This window comes from Cajanus cajan, chromosome 2, assembly GCF_000230855.2.
Source record: "Cajanus cajan strain Asha chromosome 2, NIPB_CcT2T_4, whole genome shotgun sequence".
NCBI lineage: Eukaryota > Viridiplantae > Streptophyta > Magnoliopsida > Fabales > Fabaceae > Cajanus > Cajanus cajan.
Window position 1 is genome coordinate 15,315,022 of NC_138518.1, and position 22,170 is coordinate 15,337,191.

The 22,170-nt window shown below is 31.1% G+C and overlaps 1 protein-coding gene across 2 annotated transcripts; it reads right to left on the reverse strand.

The window, feature by feature from the left end:
* Nucleotides 1–1,376: 1,376 nt before the first annotated feature.
* Nucleotides 1,377–10,257, reverse strand: LOC109804730 (zinc transporter). 2 transcript variants are annotated; one of them, XM_083067967.1, is made up of 11 exons: nt 10,003–10,257; nt 8,510–8,702; nt 8,277–8,362; nt 7,899–7,983; nt 6,621–6,699; nt 6,332–6,468; nt 6,156–6,242; nt 5,888–6,006; nt 5,338–5,468; nt 3,953–4,066; nt 1,377–1,751 (listed from the first exon to the last, which is right to left on the reverse strand). In XM_083067967.1, the coding sequence occupies exons 1-10, from the start codon at nt 10,056–10,058 to the stop codon at nt 3,954–3,956; spliced, it is 1,086 nt and encodes a 361-aa protein (XP_082924093.1). In that variant the 5' UTR covers nt 10,059–10,257; the 3' UTR covers nt 1,377–1,751; nt 3,953. The 2 variants fall into 2 exon arrangements, with proteins under 2 accessions (XP_082924093.1, XP_020222152.1); XM_020366563.2 differs by having other exon boundaries at nt 1,377–1,757; nt 10,003–10,254.
* Between the last annotated feature and the right edge of the window lie 11,913 nt (nt 10,258–22,170).

Sequence of the window (22,170 nt, forward strand, 5' to 3'; positions counted from 1 at the left end):
AATCATCACAAATAATCTACGTTTTTCTAAAATTTTTAGAAACTATTTGGATACGAACAGAAAGTGCTTTTAAAAAAATTTCTATTGAAAATAAAAAAATATATATATTATTTTATAAAAAAAAAACTTTCAAAAACGTTTCTAACCATATATTCAAATAAACTCTTAGACTTGCTATTGAAGCACATTAGTTCATGATATTGTGTATTTGAAATAGGAACAAGGTTACTACCAAGTTGAAGCATTCTTTTTTTTATTTTGGTGGACACAAGCAGTGTTTTTGTTTGAAATAAAGAGATGAAAATATGATAATTAAGGCTATCTCAACTAGCAGAGTTGTGTTAGCCTTTGTCTAATCTTTCACCAGTATTCTTACCTTGAAATACGACAAAATCTCACTAAATTTTGTTATATAAATAAGCAAAAATATTTTTGAAAAATGTCATTTTCTTTTCTCATATCTTTTGGTAGTTTGAAATGAAGGAGAAAAGTACCATCAGGTTGAAAATGCAAGAAAAAAGAAAACCCACTAAATGGAGATAAATGCGTTGTGCACATGGAGTCACTTTATACTGTTCATTTAGTTTAACAATTAGAACGTACTAGTTATAATCCCAGCCTGGTCCACCTCTTATAAACATTAATGTACATCCAGATCATTAACTATACTTTACACTATTTTGATTTACAAAAGAAAGTGGAAAGAGAGAAGGCAGAAGGAAAGAAACTAAAAAGAAAGAAAATGAGGTAAATTTATAGTTGTTTAATAGAGAAGAGAAAGCGAAAAAAAATTTTATATTTTTAAAAAAAATAAATTAGAGACTAACTCAACTTTATGAAACCAATTTGTAAGATGAAATTTTTTTCTACTTATATATGCTATTATAACCTTATTTCTAATCAAGGTAGAATCTCCAACAAGTATAAACATTCTCTTTTCTTGTTTGATTGAATAGAAAATGGGGAAAAACAAAAAGATATATTTGTAAAATGACATTAATACCTTAAAACAAAAACAAAGTGAAAAGAAAATTAAAAGGCATAAAATATACTTTAATTATACACACACAAAAAAAAAAGAGTAAAAACAATAGATCAAATAAAAATTTTAAAAAAATATTTTATCACTTATAACAAAATAAAACAAAAATTAGTAATATAAATTAATTTAAGGACATGTTTGTCAATTTACACTTTCTCCCACAAAATTTTATGTGAGACCCACAAAAGTTTTCTTTCCTGCAAACCAAACAATGGAAAATTCATTATTTCCAATTCCTTTCTTTCTTTTCCTTTCTTTTCTTTCTGCTTTCAAGTTTCACCCCAGCCAGACAATAATGGAAACAAAAAAGAGAGGAACAAAGAAGAAAAACAGAGAAAGAGAAAGGGGAAAATAATATACAAAGAATAACCAACAGTTTGGCATATTCAATAATTTCATTACAATGTGTAGTTAGCTCATGTAGGTGATTCAATTATAACAACAAGATTCAAATAACTTCTACCACGACCACGAATAATGCTGCTTCTTTTTTTCATGATAGAGAATTACTCCTAAACTACACAATAAACTACAATACCAGTAATGATCCTGTAGGAAGCAAAATAATGAACTTGATAGGTTAAAAGTGCTTCTCAACCCCCCAAAGATCAGATCAGATCAATCACGAAGAATTTGGTGTATAGCAAAGTAGATGCTGGAGCTTCACAAAAGTGGTGGATAACACATCTTCACAGCGGATACAGCCTGTCTGCAACTAGTGCACAAAATGAAATTATGGGTCAACAGAGTCCATCATAACTTTGTGTAGCCACACTGAAGTCTGAACACAAACTAACTTAAGACTCATTCAGATAAACACAACCAATGTTATTAAGATTATCCATATCAACCAACTCCACATCTCGAGGAAAAGGTGCATAGCAATCGGTCAAATTGAAATTATTTTGGTTTACATAACTTTTTGGTCCAAATAATACATAACTATTATTGAAAAAAAAACCCAAGTCCTACATGGCTACATCAACTAATGATAAGGCTAAAATAGTGTGTATAAATGAGGGACAACTCTCGCCTCACAAGTATGTGTTGTGGAGTAGGATTAGACTCTAACTCATATTCTAATATGGTAGCAAAGTCTATCATATTATTCACACATCTAATCTAATAGTACTAGACATGAGAAAGTGTATTAAAAAAATTTATATCTCACATCGACTAATGATAAGACTAGTGTAATATATATAAATGGGAGGCAATTCTTATTTCACAAGCTGATTTTTGAAGTTGAATTAGGCTAAACCCAAATTCAAAGAGTTGTTTTTTTTTTATATTTTTTATTTAGTCCTCTTAATTTTTATTTTTATTTATGTTAGAGTCCCTAGTATTATTTATTTATTTTTGTTCATTTTAGTCGTTGAAGTCAGGTGTTCCCCAGTTGAGTAATGACTCTAGCAGAAATTGGAAAACAAACCTTATGTTTCTTAAATAACTAAGATTAAAACAAAAAAAACCTTATTACATAAATTATATAAAATTTTTTTACAATTTTATAAAGACAAACAATAAGAGGAGGGACTAAAATGAAAATATATATATATATATATTGACACAAGAAGAAAAAATAATCAAAGGACCACAACAAAAAAATGCATATTTTATAGGTGCTAAAAACTTACATAAGCTGATTATTTATTAACCCAATCAAGTTTTCAATTTCTATACTTCCAACTTCTATCACCAAAACTACACGACTTGTTTTCCAATTCTCACAATATATAGGTTGCACTAACACCCTACCATGACCATTGATAACATTAAAGTTAATTAAGTCATTAGTGTTTGTAATTGAGTTTAACCCAAATGTTTAATAAGGGTACTGGAAATCAAGTGATTGCACCAGCTTTCCCTACAATAATACTAGAGGCAGAAAGATAATGTTGAATGGGTTAGGTGTACAAGGGAACAAACTTAATCTCTTTCCATGACCTTGTATTAAAAAAATTAAAATAAATAAAAATATATTTGTAATCCCAAGTTCCCAACAAATATCATTATAAGGATATGTTTGGTTTATCCAATGTTCCCTAATTTTCATTTTCTTGCAGATAGTTTATCACAATTTTTTTACAAATTAGGAAATATGTTCAGTTTGTATATGATGGAAGAATTCATTTCAAACAGCATTCGTAGCTATATGTTCCTTCAAGAACTCAACATGGCAATTGATTAGCAATAAATAGCAGATTTCAATTCAAGAAAAGCTTTATCTCATTTCAAACAGACTGAAGAGAAGCAAACCAATCAGCAATTAAGTATGTGATTAACTATTATCTTCATTTCACACATTATTTAGCAGTTTAAGAGAAACCCTAAATCTTTCAAACTATCTCCTCATTAACTATACTATTGACAATGAAAAATTACTAAGCATGGAAGAAAGTAATATCCTGTGAAATTGCAATAGATGATGAAGTATAGACAACAGCTGAGATCAGTAAGTTAAAATATAACAATACTATTTGACTAATTAAAAAAAAAAAATAGGGTTTTTCACTTTTTCAGCTGTAATTACATTTTTCTTGATAAATGAATTAAGACGGAGAGAAGAAATTTTCAGGGAAATTGAAGATTAAAGGATCCTCCATCCTTCCAAATAAAAGGGAAAACATCAAGCAAAGGTGCCAAATCCCATCCTAATTTTTTTTAGATGTTTATATGTCTATTGCTTACAAAATATTAAACAAACATTGCACAAACTGGAAATCAGCCTCACCACATATATATTTAAATCAGTGGTACAAATAATGATACTCATCCTAAAAATTGCTATGCTAAGTGTCAATTGAACTGAACAGAATGCATAGATACCCACTTACACAAAAGAACCAAATAAAAAATTGGCAATAAATTCACATTTTATAGTAAGTCTAAGGAATAAAATACACATACTTCAAGTAGGTAGTGGTGACATCTGGATTTGATTATCAAATTCTCCATTTGATAAATCTGAATTTCGGATAGAATCTTTTCTATTGCGCTCCAATGAAGTTGCTTCATGTATTCCTACACAATTCCATTACATTGAGCATTTAAGATTAATTACTAAAAGAAAAACAGAAACAAGAAAGCATTGATTAAGTATCATTGCTCACTCTGAAAATATGTACTCGATTCTAGAAGATAGGAAAATGTAGTTGACCAGTAGTGATTTTAAATTTTTGAGACTCCTTAAAAATCAAGTTATTAATATTATGAAAAGGCAATAAAAAACAGTGAAGTCCAATAAACAGAGTTTAAAAACACATTTAACCTTTTTCAAGAAAATGAATGTCATTTAAAAAAATCCAGGGAATGAAACCAATGTATATAGACTCTGAGAAGCCAAGTATCATTAAAAAAAAGTTTGGGTATGTTTGATTTCCTTTTTACATTTTGGTTTCAATTTTCAAAAACTGTTTTCTAAAATAATTCCATGCTATTCAGCAATCTATTTCTTGTCCAAAATCTATTAAGTTTTGAAAATTGTTTCCAAAAGCTAGGAGATGTTTTCTCATTCTCATTTTCTGTTTTGTAGTCCTGGCTCAAGAATATCAGGAACGGTAATGCATGTGGTGAGGCAGAAGCTGGATATGGGTGATTATTTTCTTTGTTGTTTTTTTTAACTAAAACCAGTTTTTGAACATAGAAATCAAACAAACCCTTAAACGTTGCTTTTATATGACTTCACTCTTTTATTTTTGAATGAACTTTGTAAGAAAAACACCTTGAGAAAGCTAACATTTATTAATTTTGTCATTATGTTTCTTAATAGAAAAATATTTTATTAAATATTTTATTAAAGAGAAGAGAAAGATAGAATAAGTACAATGAGGGAATGGATAATGTTTCCTCTAAAAGACTAAAACTAGGAAAGAACAATAGGAGAAAATAGAAAGATAAAAACAAAGAATGCAGCAGGGCTTATCACCAAGTTAGAGATTGAAACACCCTTGAAACAGTCATAGACAGAACATCAAAAAGTGTGCTAAAAACACAGCTATGCCATATGTGACTTATGAGCATTTTGCATCATCAAATAATTTTACTAAAAGTGAGAGAACTAGAAACCAAAAACTATAAAGTAAAACATAGTATATTAGTATTTAATAACTAGTTACTGTAATTAAGTAGTTGTTTTTAACATATTTCCCTGCAAATTAAATTGCAAACCTAGTGAAAAAACTTCAAAAAGGCATGACAAAGAATTATCAGCTACTAGTTCAGTTCTACAAACAATCCATGAAAAATAAAATGTAAATAGAATATTAATATTCAAAACTAACTGCTAAACATACCAAAACCTAATATTAAACAGCAAATCATGAATCCTGTGAGAGAAAAATCCATCTTGTACACAATCTCCATTGTGATGATGCACGCACCAGCTGCTGCTAAATGCCTTGGTGAGGAGAAAACCATGTGCAATCTGCAAAAAGAAAAGTATGAATTTTAAACTGCTACACAACAACAAATAGTTCCAAATCCCATGCATTATATATCTTAAACCAAACAGAAGTTACCTGATCAATTTGGATTTAAATAATTAAATTTGACCTAATTTTTACCCAATTTCTTTCAAATACATTAGATGAAGTCGGATAGAAGTCAAATAATTAATTTCTAGACAAGGGATAATAATTTCATAATACTGAAAATTGAATAATACTTTCCAATGAGAATCATTAGAATCTTACTGCTGGAATGCCATTAGTTAATAGTTATTTTATAAAACCTTGTACAAAAACCAAAAGAGCATACGAAACCTAATTTCAAAAGGCATAAACACCTTCCTATTTACTCACTTAGCCTTTACTTATGGCAAGACTATCGTCATTCATGGCATACCTCTCCTCCGCAATACTGTCAGCATAGAATATCACAATATTTCCAAACAGAATAGTGCTCAAGAAAGCCCAAGCAGAGAACGGCAACTTCTGATTGCTATCAGATTCAGATGGTGATCCCTGAAGGACCCAAAAGAAGGGGGATAAGAGGGTTATGAAAATTGTCAAATGTCAATCAAGCCAAAACCACAAAACAATATAAGAAGAATTCCACCAAGACATAACCCTATCTAATTTAGATCTAAAAGTGAAAATGACATAGAACTCACTATGATCATGTCCCACATGGCAATGGGAAACATAAAACATGTCGCAGAAGCAATAGTTAAAGCATGGAGCCGCCTTTTAAGTTGATTCTGAAAGCATAAAATGTTCCGGGTTACAGATATACAGAAAGTCTCACCAAAGAGAAAGTAAGAAGTGCAAATTACATAAAGGTTACCACCTTGATTGAAACACGTCTTGCAATCACTCTCCTGAGTGCAGATAGAATACCAGCAATTATAGGGACTAACATTTGCTTCAAGCCCAAACCTGGTTCAGTCTGAATCTGAGCCTCAGAATCATCTCTATCTTCCCATGGTAAATTCCAGTTAAGTTTACAAAAATTATGGAAAAGATAATAAGTAAGAAAAAATTGACAAACAAGAAAAATAATACATTGAGCAAAAGATATTTTAGCAGTAAACTTGGTCAATTTAGGAAAGAAAACAACACGGTCTGAGTGAGGATATAGAATGGAGAATATGTTGCTGTAGCCCATCCTTCTGATAACAAGTATAAGGATGCCAACATGGCAATTAGGCCACCTATCTGATTCAAGATAAGAAAGTATCCATTAGATTAGAAAAGTTCCTAAACTTATCTTTCAAACACATCAATCACAACCAACAATGCAAATTACATTATTTCATACATCATAGCGCAACCTGGGCTTAAACCATAGTAGTTCTTTGTTAATATAGTGGATTAATGGAGCATAGAAACCTAGGCTGCTATGGGATTCAATTCAAATAGTGGAATGGTTTTCACTAGTAGTTATTAGTTAATTCAAACAGCGGTGCAGTCACTAGCAGCATCTCACATGCTATAGCTGCAGTACCATGAATAAGACATCAAAAAATGCTTTTTACCGCTTTTATTTGGAGTATAATTGTGATTTCTTCCCCCATTTTCTAATGCATTTTTTGCTTGAGAAACATAATAGTAGCTGAAACCCCCCTTCTTAGACTATTCCACAAAATGTTACCCCTGTTTTGACCTCTATTTTTTTTTCTCGTGTTCTGTTCTTTCTTCTTCATTTAAACATCCCAATTCACATTCTACTAACTTTTATCTAATATGTTATGTTCTTTTCCTATTAATTTCACCAACAGATTATATTTTTTTACCTCATTACTATGTTCTTATTGCTCCAAGATTGACAGTGATTGTGTGTTTCAACTGTATTTTTATCATGAATTTATTTAAATTTGGTTTTATTTTACGAACCTGCAGTATAAACTATTTAGTTGTGTAATAATATTTAAAATAGCAGTCATCTTGCTTTTTGCTATTATTCTATAGCATTTACAAAGTTGGTCACTACACATTGCTATCCAAGATTGATAACTTAGACTTAATTTTTTATTTTATCAAAGAAGGCTTAACAACTTTATATAGTTTTTTTAATACAAAGTAATGTTGTTTTCTATTAGAGACAAAGACAGAAAGTACAACTAGTGGAGGTTAGGCAATTCTCCAAAACAGCTACGACCAGATACAGAGTAAAGAATGGGCTTAAGAAAAGGGGAAAGAAAATTTGATCTTGATTGGACAAGGTAAAACTATGCAGGAAATAGTTACAACTTCAGAAGAGAGTAGAGACTTATCAATAAAGATAAATACAAAAGGAGAAATATTGCAAAAATGTTATTTCTCGTAGAATAGGTATTTAAATTGATTTGAGCACATGGTTTCATGGTGTAACTTGTATAGTATACCTAACAATGTGAGTATCTGAAAAGGGTTACCTTTTTCCACATATGGCTTCTTCTACCATATAATACTGCAGACAGTACTCCAAGGACAGCACCAGAATACTCGGCCAATATTGCTCTAAATTAATAAGAAAAACAATCACTGCATTGAGTTCATATAGCAATGAAAATAAAGTTCTCATTAAAATCAAAGCACCATTCAACACATTAATACAAACATGATCAAGAAATAGTAAAGGTAGGATGGCACATCGATGATTCAAGGACTACTACAAATTGGAAATTGGGGATTTATGCAACTGAGCATCAGCAATGATGCCACATAACTAAAAACTATAATATAATTAAGACTGGGAACTTGACACATCAAAGCTATCAACTGAAAATTTCTGTGACAATATAAAAACCAACCTAACTGGTCCACATGATTTCAGTCCCTTTCCCCACAAGACCAGATACAGTGCTGTTATACCACCATTTATTATAGAAGGGACAACCTGAAAAGACAAATGGTACTATTAAGGAATGTGTATTATTGATAACATTTATGGTACTACTAAGGAATGTCTATTCATGATAACATTTACATCAAAGTTATTGCTTTCTTCTTAGTACTCTCTGCAGAAAGTAGAAATTAAATTCACCTGCGTATTTGAAAGAGGTCTGCCCTTCCAAGGCTTTTGCAAAATCAAAAATAGGACGGATGCTGGGGCCAGGCAGGCAAACAGGAAAAGAACAACAGAAGCACCGGTCTGCAAGAAGTAGCGGTACATGGAATATATTGACCATATTCTCATGAAATTTGCAACAATATGAATTATCTGCAAGGGTGTGTGTCTACAAATTGAAACATAAAATCAGCACAATAAGGATGAATGAAGTTAAAACTTTGAATACACAACCCTTTATATAAATATCTAATAGAGGAAGCAATCACTAATCATTACAATATAGTATGATGTAACTGAGAAATTCTTAGGTATAAAAAGCAGAATGCCACAACATGGGAACAGCAATATATGATAACCACATACATGCTATCATGAACCAACTATCCCAAAAATTTGAGTTGTATGGTAGATACGTGAATGGTCTCTATCATGACCACTCATGCAAGAGCCCTTTGTGCTCTTGTGCAGTAGTGCTCAAAGCTTGAATAATGCCCACAGGAAACCTTAAGGATTGTGCTGAAATTCAAATTTTTATTAGAAGAATAGAGACAACAAGGATCAAACACTAGACCACTTGATCCTAAAGGCTCCAACACCATATCATAACTATCTCAAAAGCTTAAACAAAAAGGTAAACACAAAAACAAGTTATATATTGGTTCTTTTATCACGTGACAATGGATTAAATTTAAAATACTATCTAGGCTCTATTTGGATAAGCTTTTCAATAATAACTTATAGAAAAAAAATAAGAAGGTAAAATGAATTAAGCCTCTTCCATAAGTTTAAATCAGCTTTTGGAGAAGCCAAATCAGAGCGCTTCAATAAATTAGCTTATTAGTTTATGTATAAACTAATTTTAACTCATGAGAAAAAGTTCAATTCATTTTACCTTCTTATTTTCTTCTCCTATAAATACTTATTAAGTTTTTCCAAACAGAGTCTCAATGCATGCTTAGTAAGAGATTGTTTTCAAAATGTTCTCCTAGAAAGCTAATGAATATAAACTATTATTTCTTCAAAATAAGCTGTACCAACACACACTTAACAAGCTATAGATTAATTATCCTAGAAAGCTACTGAAAATAAACCGATAATTTCTTCAAAATAAGCTTAACCAACACACACTTAACAAGCTATAGATTAAATAGCAACCTTTAAGAGCATTGCATTTGCACTCACATTAACTTCAAAGTTTCCCTCCACACAAATAAACACTTCAAAACAGAGTAAACATTGCTTGCAAAAACTATCCAAAATATGAGACCCAGTTCCTAAAACAACTAAAACATTAGGAAACACCAAAAGCATTGCCACAACTCAATGCACCTAACCACAGTCCCAATTGAACAGCGAACAGATAGCCTCAGAAATTAACCGTTCAAAGATATTAAAAAAAAACAAAAGAAATGGGCCATACCCAGAATCGATTATCACTGTATTTTTGGAAAAGGTGGAAAATTTACCTGAAATTATGAGGTGGGGAGCCCCGATCCTCTGAGACGCGGTTCGGGGACATCATTGTGGGGAACCCTTAGGGAGAAAAGTGAGAGGCGAAGAGTGTGATGATTGAAATCAAAGTAAGCGTGGCGTGGCTCAAATCACGAACACGAATCCATTGCTGGTTTCTTCGATCAGACACAAGAAGAAGGTCTTCTTCCTCCTCAAGTTTCAGTTCGTCGTCCTTTGGGTTCGTAGATATGGGCCCTGGAAAAAAAAAAATTGGGCCCGGTTCCAATTTGCTCATTAAAAAAATTAAAGATAAATAAATTACATGTTTCTGTGTAAGGATTGAGCAGATTATATAAATTATAAAGAGGAGTCTTTTTTTTTTTAATTTACGAAAATTAAACACATGTAAGAAACGGGTTTACAACATTCATGCATAATGGCAAGTTTAATTGAGTTGGTTTCAGTTCTTGATTAAATTATTATATTTAATATATATATATAATGAGATATTGAGGAAAATAATTTTATTAAAAAATATTTTTTAAATAACTTGTATTGTATTTGTGTGGTCTTGTGTGTAAAATTTTTAAATTATTGTTATTCACTTTTTATGATAGAAAGTATAAACATATTATTTACAAGAAAAAATACAAAATATATTTTAAAGTATTTTTATTAATAATATTTTTTTATACACATATTTAAATTACTACTTTGGTCTTTTTAGGTTTTATAAACTCTCCCAGTATTTTATGAAGAACTTTGGTAATTTTTTATGCTATGATCTTAACTTGGTTTAGTGGTTATAAAATCATCATATGTGAATCAAACTCTAAAATTGTCCTCTCTCATTAAGAATAGTGTGTCTCTTAAGTCTGATTAAAAAATTCCGCCTTGTCAGAATTTGAAGTTACTCGCAACCAAAAATGTATGACAAATGGACTTAGTTGGATGTTAAATTTCTTTAACCGTTGATACCCAAACACGACCGACACTTAATTATTAAAAACCCTACATATAAAAGGAATTGTTACTTAGTTTGTACCTAGCATTGCAGAGTTTTAAGTTTTCAAACACACTATTCTCCTTCCCTTTCTCGAAACCTTAGCACAAAGACCAAGTTCCTAAATAAAGTCAACCTGTCTCCTTCCACTGCATAAACCTAGCACAATGGGAGATTATGTTCCCAAATCCAAAACCTCATCTCCTTCTATTTCATAACTGTAGCGACAAGAGATTTGGTTCCTAACACAAAACTCCACTTCTCCAAGGCTGAAGTTCAATGTTGTGATTGATTGATTTGAGCAAAAGGTGTTGGAGGCTATGACTTTTTAGTTCGAGCACAAGGTCAACGTTGCGATTGTTTGGGTCGACCTCGAGGTCGGAGGTGAAAACATGATAAGGTGAAATCATCTTATTTTGTAAACATACATCTAATTATATGAGCCTTCATATCTATTATTGTCTTTTTGAAGTTTGCATGTGGTTGTTTCTCTGTCGTAAGCGCATTATAAAGACTTACAAAGACAATATTTTTTTATTAGAAATATATAGTATGTGATTTTGGACTTTGACAAAGAAATTAGTGGTTAACTACCCACTAATGTTGAGATAACTTGCCTAATATATGTCTCTGTCTTGAGGTTCTTTTCGAGAATAACATATAAACACTAATATTTTTTGACTTTGTCTTATTAGTGAGTATTTTAGTGGTGAACCCCTTCTGTATGTTTGTTTTTTCTTTTTCTTTTTTACATCTTTTAAGAATGATTACAATGTTGCCCATAATAGGATTTATGAGTTTTGAGTCCTAATTTCTATATATAAAATAATTTTTTTTGTTTGCAAATTTGCACTAGATGTGTACTTTGGATGAATGCAGGAGAGGTGGAAGAAAGAATAAAAGGAAGAAAAATATATATAAAAAATGAAGGCAAAAACCTTAAATTTCAAAGGATTTGGGTTCTTATTGTTTAACCTCTTATGATTATTTTTTTATTATTGATTTGTTTTTTGTTTTGCAAATTCTTATACTAGCTATTTGTATTCCACTTATTTAGTTATAAATATGTTTCATTTAGTTAGTTAAAAGTAAATATCTTGTAATTATTTACATTAGTTTATCTCTATATTTTTTGCATTTTTTTTGCTGATTTTCTATGAAACTTTAAATGATGAATTAAAATATATAACTGTTATTAAATAATAAATTAAAATTTGTTAAAATATTATAAACACTTAAAGATTACCTACGATTTCTTCATTATAATAGTAATGGAGCGGTCTAATTAATTTGAAAAGGTTGTAAATTCCACCATGACTGAACTAGCAGCTACAACTAAAGTTGTAGGAACTGACCCTAATGTTTCTTTCTCAATTAATAAAAAAAGAGAAAATCAAATGCAAGTGGTTCACAAAAAACTTATATAGTTTGGGAACATTTCAAAATAGTTCCTAAAGGTGAATCCAAGGAAAAAAAATGGATGAATATCACCTTACATATTGCATTTCATCAACTCTCATCCATTTATTTTGAACTTAAGCAATTAATTATGAACCTCATCACTATTTTGACCATAATGAGTTTAGATATAAAGAAAAAGTATGACAAATGAGGTAATATAAATAACATCAATCAATTACTATATTTTGGAGTTATCTTTTGTAACATCCCAAATTTTTCTACTAATACTACAAATAATTATTATTTATTTTTGTATTTATGAAGATTATTTCCTTATAATTATTTTAATTAATTAAATGAGTTTGATTGAATTTTTAAAGGTTTTTATTAATAATCATTTATGAAAATTATTTTGTATAATATTATTAATTATAATATTTTGTTATAATTATTATTTAAAGAAAATTATGTTTTAAATTGTATTGATATGTTATTTTAATTTGATATATATATATATATAAGTATTTATTTATTTATTATTTAAAAATTCTGGATTTTCATGGTCCCGGAACGGGCCGTTCCACTTTGAGAACGGGCCATTCCAATTCGAGCAAACATAGGCAAAATTGTAACCCAGAACGGGCCGTTCCACTTTGGGAACGGGCCGTTCCGGATGTGTTTTTAAAGGACAAAGTCTTGACTCAGAACAGGTCGTTCTAGTTTGGAACGGGCCGTTCCGAAAACCCCAGAACGGGCCGTTCTGGTTTTGGAACGGGCCGTTCTTGGAGAGGTTTTTAGACATGTTTTATTTGTCCAGAACGGGCCGTTCTAGATTCGGAACAGGTCGTTCTGGCCGCGACCTGATGCTTATAAATAGAACGTTTTTCACTCTCTAAAACTCATTTTTTCATTTTCTAATCTTCTTCCTCCTTTCTCTCTGAAGACGAAGGGGAACCTAGAGGGGGCGACCAACAAGATTCGGCTCCTGCTTATCGAGGTAAGGGGGGGAGTGAGAAACCTCGCTCTGGGTGTGGGATTGGATGCTGGGTAGTGGGATTGGCCCCCAATCCTGTGTTTGTTGCATTTTTTGTATGCTTATGTATGAGGGGTTTTTCCCAATTGTATCTGTTTTGCCTATTGTTTTCTTATATGTAATTAATCGTATGAATTGAGATTTCTATGGTTTCCTATGGGAAACCCTAAGGGAATGCATTGATAATTGTAAGAGGCAAATTTTAAATGTTTTCTGTTTTACCTTCTGAGTTTTCTGTTGTGTTTCTTGATATTTGCTGAGTGTAAATATGTATATATTCTTGAAAATAAACAAGTTTTGATATGAATTAGAGTGCTCTGTGGGTTCCTGTGGGAACCCTATGAGAAACAGGCAAAATATGAATATTTTCTGTTTTGCTTTCTGATTGTTCTGATGTATTCCTTGTTGAATGAGATGTATAAATATGTGTTTATTTTTGAAAATAGATCAGTTTTGATATGATTTTGAGTGCTCTGTAGACACTATGTGAATATGATGAGATGATGTGAAAAATGATGATTATGTGAATATGATGAGATGATGTGAAAAGTGATGACTATGTGAATATGATGAGATGATGTGAAAAGTGATAATGAGACATGATAATGTGATATGGGAATGAGAAATGATAATGTGATATGAGAATGCATAGAGTCTTGATTGACATGCATCATTTGCATAAGTGTTTTAAGGGTACGATATGGAATACACCGCCAGAGAAGGCCCCCTAGTGTAAAAGTTTTGGGGATTAGTCCTTGGGGATAGCTCGGTTTGGAAGTCCCAGTCTCGCCCATTGTGTGCGTGGGATGTATCTTGTGCGGCTTAGCTATCCCGACGAGACTCTGGTAGTATATCCTTCTAGTGAGAGTGCGCAGAGGGTGTGACCCGACATGTACTCCTAGACTACTCTTCGTGTATTGCTAGCGGCAATATGCCATGTGATGTTTTACTGGCGCCACATGCATGATCATATGTAGTCCGTGTCCATACTTATGCATTTTTAATGTTATATGATAAAGTGATGGTTTATGTCTTGGATGAGTGTGATGTTATTATTAACTTATCTATGTTATACTTGTTTTGTTTGTGTTTAGCTATTCGACATACATTTCTACACTGTGAGCTAGAGTGAGATGTTTCTCACTCCCTTTTTTCGTGTTGTTTTGCTTTGACTATTATACAGGTGATCATCAGCGTGAGGCTGAGGATGTTGGTGATGAAGCTTAGGCTTCTATGTTGGGTTTTGCTCTGATAGGACATGTGACATCGGGACATAGATAGGATTAGTTTAAGATGTTCTTATTAAATTATTTTGGAAAATTCAGTTTTATTTCTTTGTAATTTTACCGGCATGTTATTTGGATTAAGTTTATGAATGTGAACTCTTTACCCTTACGTGGCTGGAAATTTGACTTTTAATGATGAAAATTTTTATATTTTTTATAATTACTGTATATGTATGTTGGGGTAGAGGGTGTCACATCTTTGACCTGGTTAAAAATTACAATTTATGGATTGGTCATTTAAAAAAATGTATTTAGTTGATGCAAATTTTGTTGATAATTTGTCCACTTCTTTGAAAGAAAATTTGTTTCAAATGTATAATTGGTTTAAGATAGATTGTGAGAAAGAGAATAAATTTGAACAATCCTCTCATGGTTTAACATTTTGTACTTTTTATAATGAAACATTCATCTTTGTTGAAGATTCATCATATTGGCTAGGAAAGGTGCTTTTAAGAAGCACTTAAGGGGGGAAAATTATATTGTTAAAAATGAACTTGAAAGGTATTTGAACGAAATTTTTATAGATCTTGACAATATATTTTGAAATTATTCTTTGGTGAAAACAAAACTCTTCAATGTTTCCCATACTATTAAAAATGGTTAAAGATGTTCAAGCCACCCCAAATTCCACTATTGCTTTAGAAAGTGTATTATGTACTGAGGTTAGGGTGTTAGATGCTTTTAGAAGCTCTTTAAATGCACAAATGGTAAAGGCACTGATTTTTGCTCAAAACTATATGGGGTCAACTATAACCAATTAAAAGATCTTAATATCAATGAAGAGTTTGAGATTTAAAAAAAGATTTTTATAGCTATCATAATATTTTTTTCTATGAAAATTCTTTAGTATTTGTGTTGTATATGATTCAATTATTTTGTTTTTAAATGTACTATAGAATTTCAGTAGGAGTTGATGAAATAGCACCAAGAGGAATGGGATTGGCTACCACAATTGGTCCATCATCTCAATCACAACCATTGTTGTTATTGGTCATATTGAAGATGGTTGTCACTTGAATGAACTATATTTATATTTTATTTAGTGGTTTATGCTTTTGATGTTTCATATTAGATTTCTTTTACAAATTGACCTTTTTGCCATTTTTAAGCCATTTGTTAGAGACATGGCTATTGCTTACTAAATCTATTTTCTTTTTGAGGAATTTGTCTTAAATGATTCTCATGACATTTGTCTTGCTATATCAATGCTATTGATCACTTGCAACTTGGATCTTTTTGGGTAGCTTTTTAAATAGCTTTAGTTGTGTATTTTAAAATACTGACAAAACTTTTATAAGCATGATTTTTGTTGATGTGTATATAAACATGGTTTTTTTTACTTACAAGTGTTTTGTTATAATATCTTTGTGTATTGGTTTTTTTTATTCCCTTGATAATTGGGAGAGTTTTGTCAATTTTTTGTGGGTTTAGGATGGGTTTTTATAGCTCTAAAGAAGTTGAACAATTTTTGAATTTGTTGAGAAGGCACCTAGGAATCAATTATTATCTTAGAATTCAAAATTGACAGAGTAAGGCACTAGAAATGAGAATGGTAGATGATCTTATGATATTTACCCCTTAATATTATTCAATAGTAGCAAAATTATGACATATATGATGGTTTAGGTTTTGTTTGAATAAATGAAAAATATCTCTTAATATCAATCCTAATATATTTTAGAGTATCTTAAATACTCTCTTAATATTAGTCTCTTTGTTTCCTTATAAAAAAAATATTATTTGTATTTTTTGATTAGATATATTAAAAATAAGGAAATCAAATAAAATAATAATGTTAATATTATTTCATAAAATCCACACTATTTTTAAGGATCATAGTTTATTTAAGAAGTTATTTCTTCCTTTTCTCTCTCTATCTAATCAAACAAACTAAAATTTCACTCATTTTGTTACTACTTTCTTTCTATCCATATTCTTTATTTTTCTCTCTTTCTATTTAATTTCTTAAGTCAATATAGAAAATTTTTGTTTCTTTTTATTCTTTTAGGTCATGGAGGTTCTCAAACTATAGATTTTCTGAAATAAAAAATCTATTTAAGAGTTTGAGTAGCCACCCTAACTTTATCAAAGACATTAAGACTGTTATAAAAATGATTTCATTGTTGGCAAATTATATAATGCAGTAAAATTTTTATATCACATTATAGTTGTGATAGGTAGCAAAATACTACACTATCACTATTCCTATATTTCGACCATTAAAAAGTTAAAAAAAAAAAGTTATAGAGAAGATAAAGATAAATTAAAATATTTCCATTCATCTCCCAAAAGCTAAGAAAATACATTATTTATAACCCTATAGCTACAAAGATAACCCTACAAGTGTCATAATCTTGTATTTAGGGAATTAAAACTATTAACTATATAATATTCTAATATCATTAATCCACTTGATTTAATTTCCTTCTTTTGGGTCTTGTAAGGCCCATCCTATCAATCTTTTTTTGTCTAATTATTTGTCTTATTGCAATTAAAGCATTTAAACATATAGATGCTGACTACCTCTATGAAGAAAAAGGGCATCAAAAGGATGTTAGGTCAACTACATCAACATCATCTATGTTGTTGGGAGACTGATTTGTTTTTGCAAATGTTGATGATTCCAAAGTAGTTGCATGTAGAATTGGTTCAGTTTGATGCCATGATAGTTATGTATAACAAGAATTAAGTTTACATTGGGTAGGGTTTGAGTATTTTTAATGTGTTGATGAATGGAGGGAATATGCAACATATTTCCTTTCATTGTAGTACGTTGTCAAACATTGATTTTTGGTCACTTTAGTTTTACTAAGTTTAGTGTTGTATCTTTTTTTATAAAATTTTATTGTAAATTGTTTATAATAGTTTGATAGGCTAAATAATTTTTAGAAACCATATAAATTTGTATTTTTGTCCTTTTTTCTTCCTCTTATTTTCATTCATGATTCATATGAATTTTTGTTTCAATGTGATTATTCCTTTGTTGATCAATCACAAGCCTGATAAATCCAATGAACGGTGAAAGATTGAACGGGTTGGGGATTCATAATTTGGGCGGGTAAGTTTCTTTCTATATGGGGTGTATGCCATTCTTTTTTTGGGGTGGTTGGGATCATACTTCATAATAAAATGGAAGATAAATAAAGAACTTGCATTGTTGCTAGTTGATCTAATAACATGGAGGGTTGGTGGTGTTCTTGTTGTTTTCCATGCATTTGGGGACAAACTTCTTAAGTCGTACATTGTTTTTAACCCAAAAATTCAGGTTGCCTAAATCATAAGCTTGATCACCCATTTGGTATATCTTTGTTATTATATTTCTTATGCCTAATTTCCCCTTTTCTGGTAACGTTAAGGCTTAGGAGGAAGAAATTAATGGTGTAGATTTTATTATAATTGCTAGTGATGTTCTTTGGAAAAAAAATATCAAACAAGGTGAGATTTATGACACCATGCCTAAGGGTCAAGTCCAAAAGAAACTAAGAGACATGAGCTAGGCTTAAAGGAAAAAGGCCCAAGCTTTTATTAAACTTTGGGCCACTTTTAGTAGCTACATTTTATTCTTTATAAATATTTTTCTTCATAAATATTTTCTTAATTTTGACATTCTATTTTTGGTCAAATAGTGTAGGAATTTATTATCTTGTAATTTTTATTTTTTAGGATGTAAATAGTATTTTAAGGGGGGTGTAACTAGAAAATGATATATGAATTTAATGGTCTTAAATGGCCTATGAGAGTATCTCATGGATGTATGGCCCTTGAGGTGGGACGTCCACTTGAGGGGGACTAGAGGTTGATGTCCACTTGAGGGGGGATAAGGTGTCCCTTTGTCATTCAAACTCCAACAAAGCTACATAGTCTTGTCTAGTCAGACCTTTAACACCTTGTCATATGACAACCCCAATTGCTCTTCTAGATCTTGAATGTTAACATGATTCACACTTCTTATACCTTGACATATGACAAACTTATATTGGCTCTTCTACATCTAGGATAATAACATTTTTAGGAGGGAACTTCAAATTTCAATATGTAACTAGAGTTAGTTGTCTTGAGTACAAGTTAACCTTATAACATCCCGAATTTTTCTATTAATACTGTAACACCCCAGTTTTCAAAAAGGTTATTATTATTATTATTATTATTATTATTATTATTATATGGTATTTGATCATAATTATTTTAATAATTATAGAGAAATATTATTTTGTACGTTTTAAATAATTATTGTTTTGAACAATTATTTTGTACGTATTAAATAAGTATTTTTATTAGCATTTTTAAATAAATATTTATATATTTTAAGAGAAGGTTGATTTTATATGATATTTTGTTATTGAAATTATATTATTATATTTTAGGTCAGAAATATATTATTATTATAGAGAAAAAGTATTTTATAATATACATGTATTTATTTTATTTAATTATTTTGAGGAAAAAGAGAAGTGGGTTAGAAGAGAAGGAAAATGGGTTAGGTTGACCCAGCCCAATGGATTAATTTTAAGAAAGGAGTCAGGTAGCGTTAACCCTATCTGCCTCATTTGCGTTCTGGAAGGTTAGGGGAAAAAAGAAGAGAAACAAAGAACTCTAGGAAGAGTACTCAGGAACAACCTTAGATCACACCAAGACCATTCATCTTCTGCTCATCCAGGTAAGGGGGGACTGAGAAACCTTACTCTGGGTGTGAGAATGTATGTTGGGTAGTGGGATTGGCCCTCAATCCCCTGTTTGTTATTGTTGTTGTTATATGCTCACGTATGGGGGATTTTTCTTAATTATATATGTTTATTATATTATTTTTCCTATATTTAAATATAAATTTGTAATTTGAGATCTTTGTGGGTTCCTGTGAGAAACCCTTAGGGAATGCATTGGTAATTGTAAGAGACAATTTTAAATGTTTTCTGTTTTATCTTCTGAGTTTTCTATTATGTTTCTTGATATTTGCTGAGTGTAAATATGTGTCTAATTTTAAAAATAAACAAGTTTTGATATGAATTAGAGTGCTCTGTGGGTTCCTGTGGGAACCCTATGAGAAACAGGCATATTTCTAATATTTTCTGTTTTATCTTCTGATTGTTCTGTTGTATTCCTTGCTGAATGTAATGTGTAAATATGTGATTAATTTTGAGAATAAACATGTTTTGATATGATTTAAAGTGCTCTATGGGTTCCTGCGGGAGAAATAAGCAAAATATGAATATTTTCTGTTTTGATTTCTGATTGTTCTGTTATATTTCTTGTTTGATGAGATGTAAAAATATGTATTTAATTTTATAAATAAACGAGTTTTGATATAAATTAAAGTGCTCTGTGGAGGCTTTGTGAATATGATGAGATAATGCGGAATGTGATTGAGACATGAGATATGAAATGTGATAATGAAATATGATGATGAAATGTGATGATGTGAAATAACCATGGGAAATGATAATGTGATATGAGAATGCATAGAGTCTTGATTGACATGCATCATTTGCATAAGTGTTTTAAGGGTACGATATGGAATACACCGCCAGAGAAGGCCCCCTAGTGTAAAAGCTTTGGGGATTAGTCCTTGGGGATAGCTCGGTTTGGAAGTCCCAGTCTCGCCCATTGTGTGCATGGGATGTATCTTGCGCGGCTTAGCTATCCCGACGAGACTCTGGTAGTATATCCTTCTAGTGAGAGTGCGCAGAGGGTGTGACCCGGCATGTACTCCTAGACTACTCTTCGTGTATTGCTAGCGGCAATATGCCATGTGATGTTTTACTGGCGCCACATGCATGATAATATGTAGTCCGTGTCAATACTTATGCATTTTTAATGTTATACGATAAAGTGATGGTTTATGTCTTGGATGAATGTGATGTTATTATTAATTTATTTATGTTATACTTGTTTTGTTTGTGTTTGGCTATCCTGCATATATTTCTACACTGTGAGGCAGAGTGAGATGTTTCTCACTCCCTTTTCTCGTGTTGTTTTGCTGTGACTATTATACAGGTGATCATCAGTGTGAGGCTGAGGATGTTGGTGATGAAGCTTAGGCTTCTATGTTGGGTTTTGCTCTGATAGGACATGTGACATCGCGACATATATAGGATTAGTTTAAAATGTTCTTATTAAATTATTTTGGAAAATTCAGTTTTATTTCTTTGTAATTTTACTGGCATGTTATTTGGATTAAGTTTATGAATGTGAACTCTTTACCCTTACGTGGTTGGAAATTTGATTTTTATTGATGTAAAATTATATATATTTATTTATAATTACTGTATATGTATGTTGGGGTAGAGGGTGTCACATTAAGTGGTATCAGAGCCGGTCGATCCAATCGGCCGTGAGTTATGTACTTATCACGACTCTGTTGTGTACTCTGACTGTGTCTTGTTTGTTGTGTACTACGATGATGTTTTGCTTTGATGATGATAATGTTCTTCTTGTGTTGATATTGTTGAGTTTGACTTTGTTAAGCTATTTTGTAATTAGAGGAATGATAGTCATGATAGTGTTAGCTAATACCATTATGATCGCTCTTCTTCATTCTTATGATTGCTTATTTGTTTGATACTTCTTGCTTACGGAAGAAGTAGTGGTTGAGTGATATCGCTTGTGTTGCAAGCATATGTGCGAGTAGTGGTAGACGAGATATTGTGCTAATATTATAGGAACTATTGAGGCCTTAGACTTGGGTAAGACATTGATTGTTTTTAGTGTATTAAGAGTTTATGATTGGTGGAATTTTTTTAAAGCTATAGTTGTAGCGATTGAATCTAAGGATGATGTATGTTGAGAATTGGAGTTTTGGTATTCTTAAGGAGTGATTGAAGTGTGGATGATTTCTAGAGTTTGATGGTTGTATGTTGACCTTTTATAGTTTAGGTAGAATGTGAATTTTATTTTCTAAGCCTTTTGTATTGAATATGTGAGTTATTTTGGTTTAGGAGTGTAGTTGAAAGCTTGAATATGAAGTCGAGGTGTGAGTTTGGAAGGGTTGAGGTATTTTTGTGGGCTTAAATACATTGATATACTATTGCTGTTTGGTGTAGAGGATATTTTGCTGCAGTTTTTTTGTGCCAGGATGAGTACCATATTGACAGATTTAGATTTTATGGTCTTCACAAAAGTTGTAGCCTTGGACGTTATCTTTCCAATGGAACTGGAATCAGGTAAAACGGAGGTCTAGAACTCCAGTTATAGCTACTTTGGTGATCAAAGGTCTAGCTGTAAGTGCTGAATATATCTGCTGCGGTTTTTAAAATTTTTAGCTAAGAAGATGATCTTTTTAGAATCTTATGTCCTCATAGGAGTTGTAGCTTATTCTCTTAGCTTTCTTTTGAGATTGGTTTGAGATCATTTGGATGAGTATAAATCTCTAGGTATCATTTTCTTTGATCGTTGTTGAAGGGATATGTATGGTGTCATGATATTTTTGTATCGTTAGGCAACGCAAGGATAAGAATTGATTTTG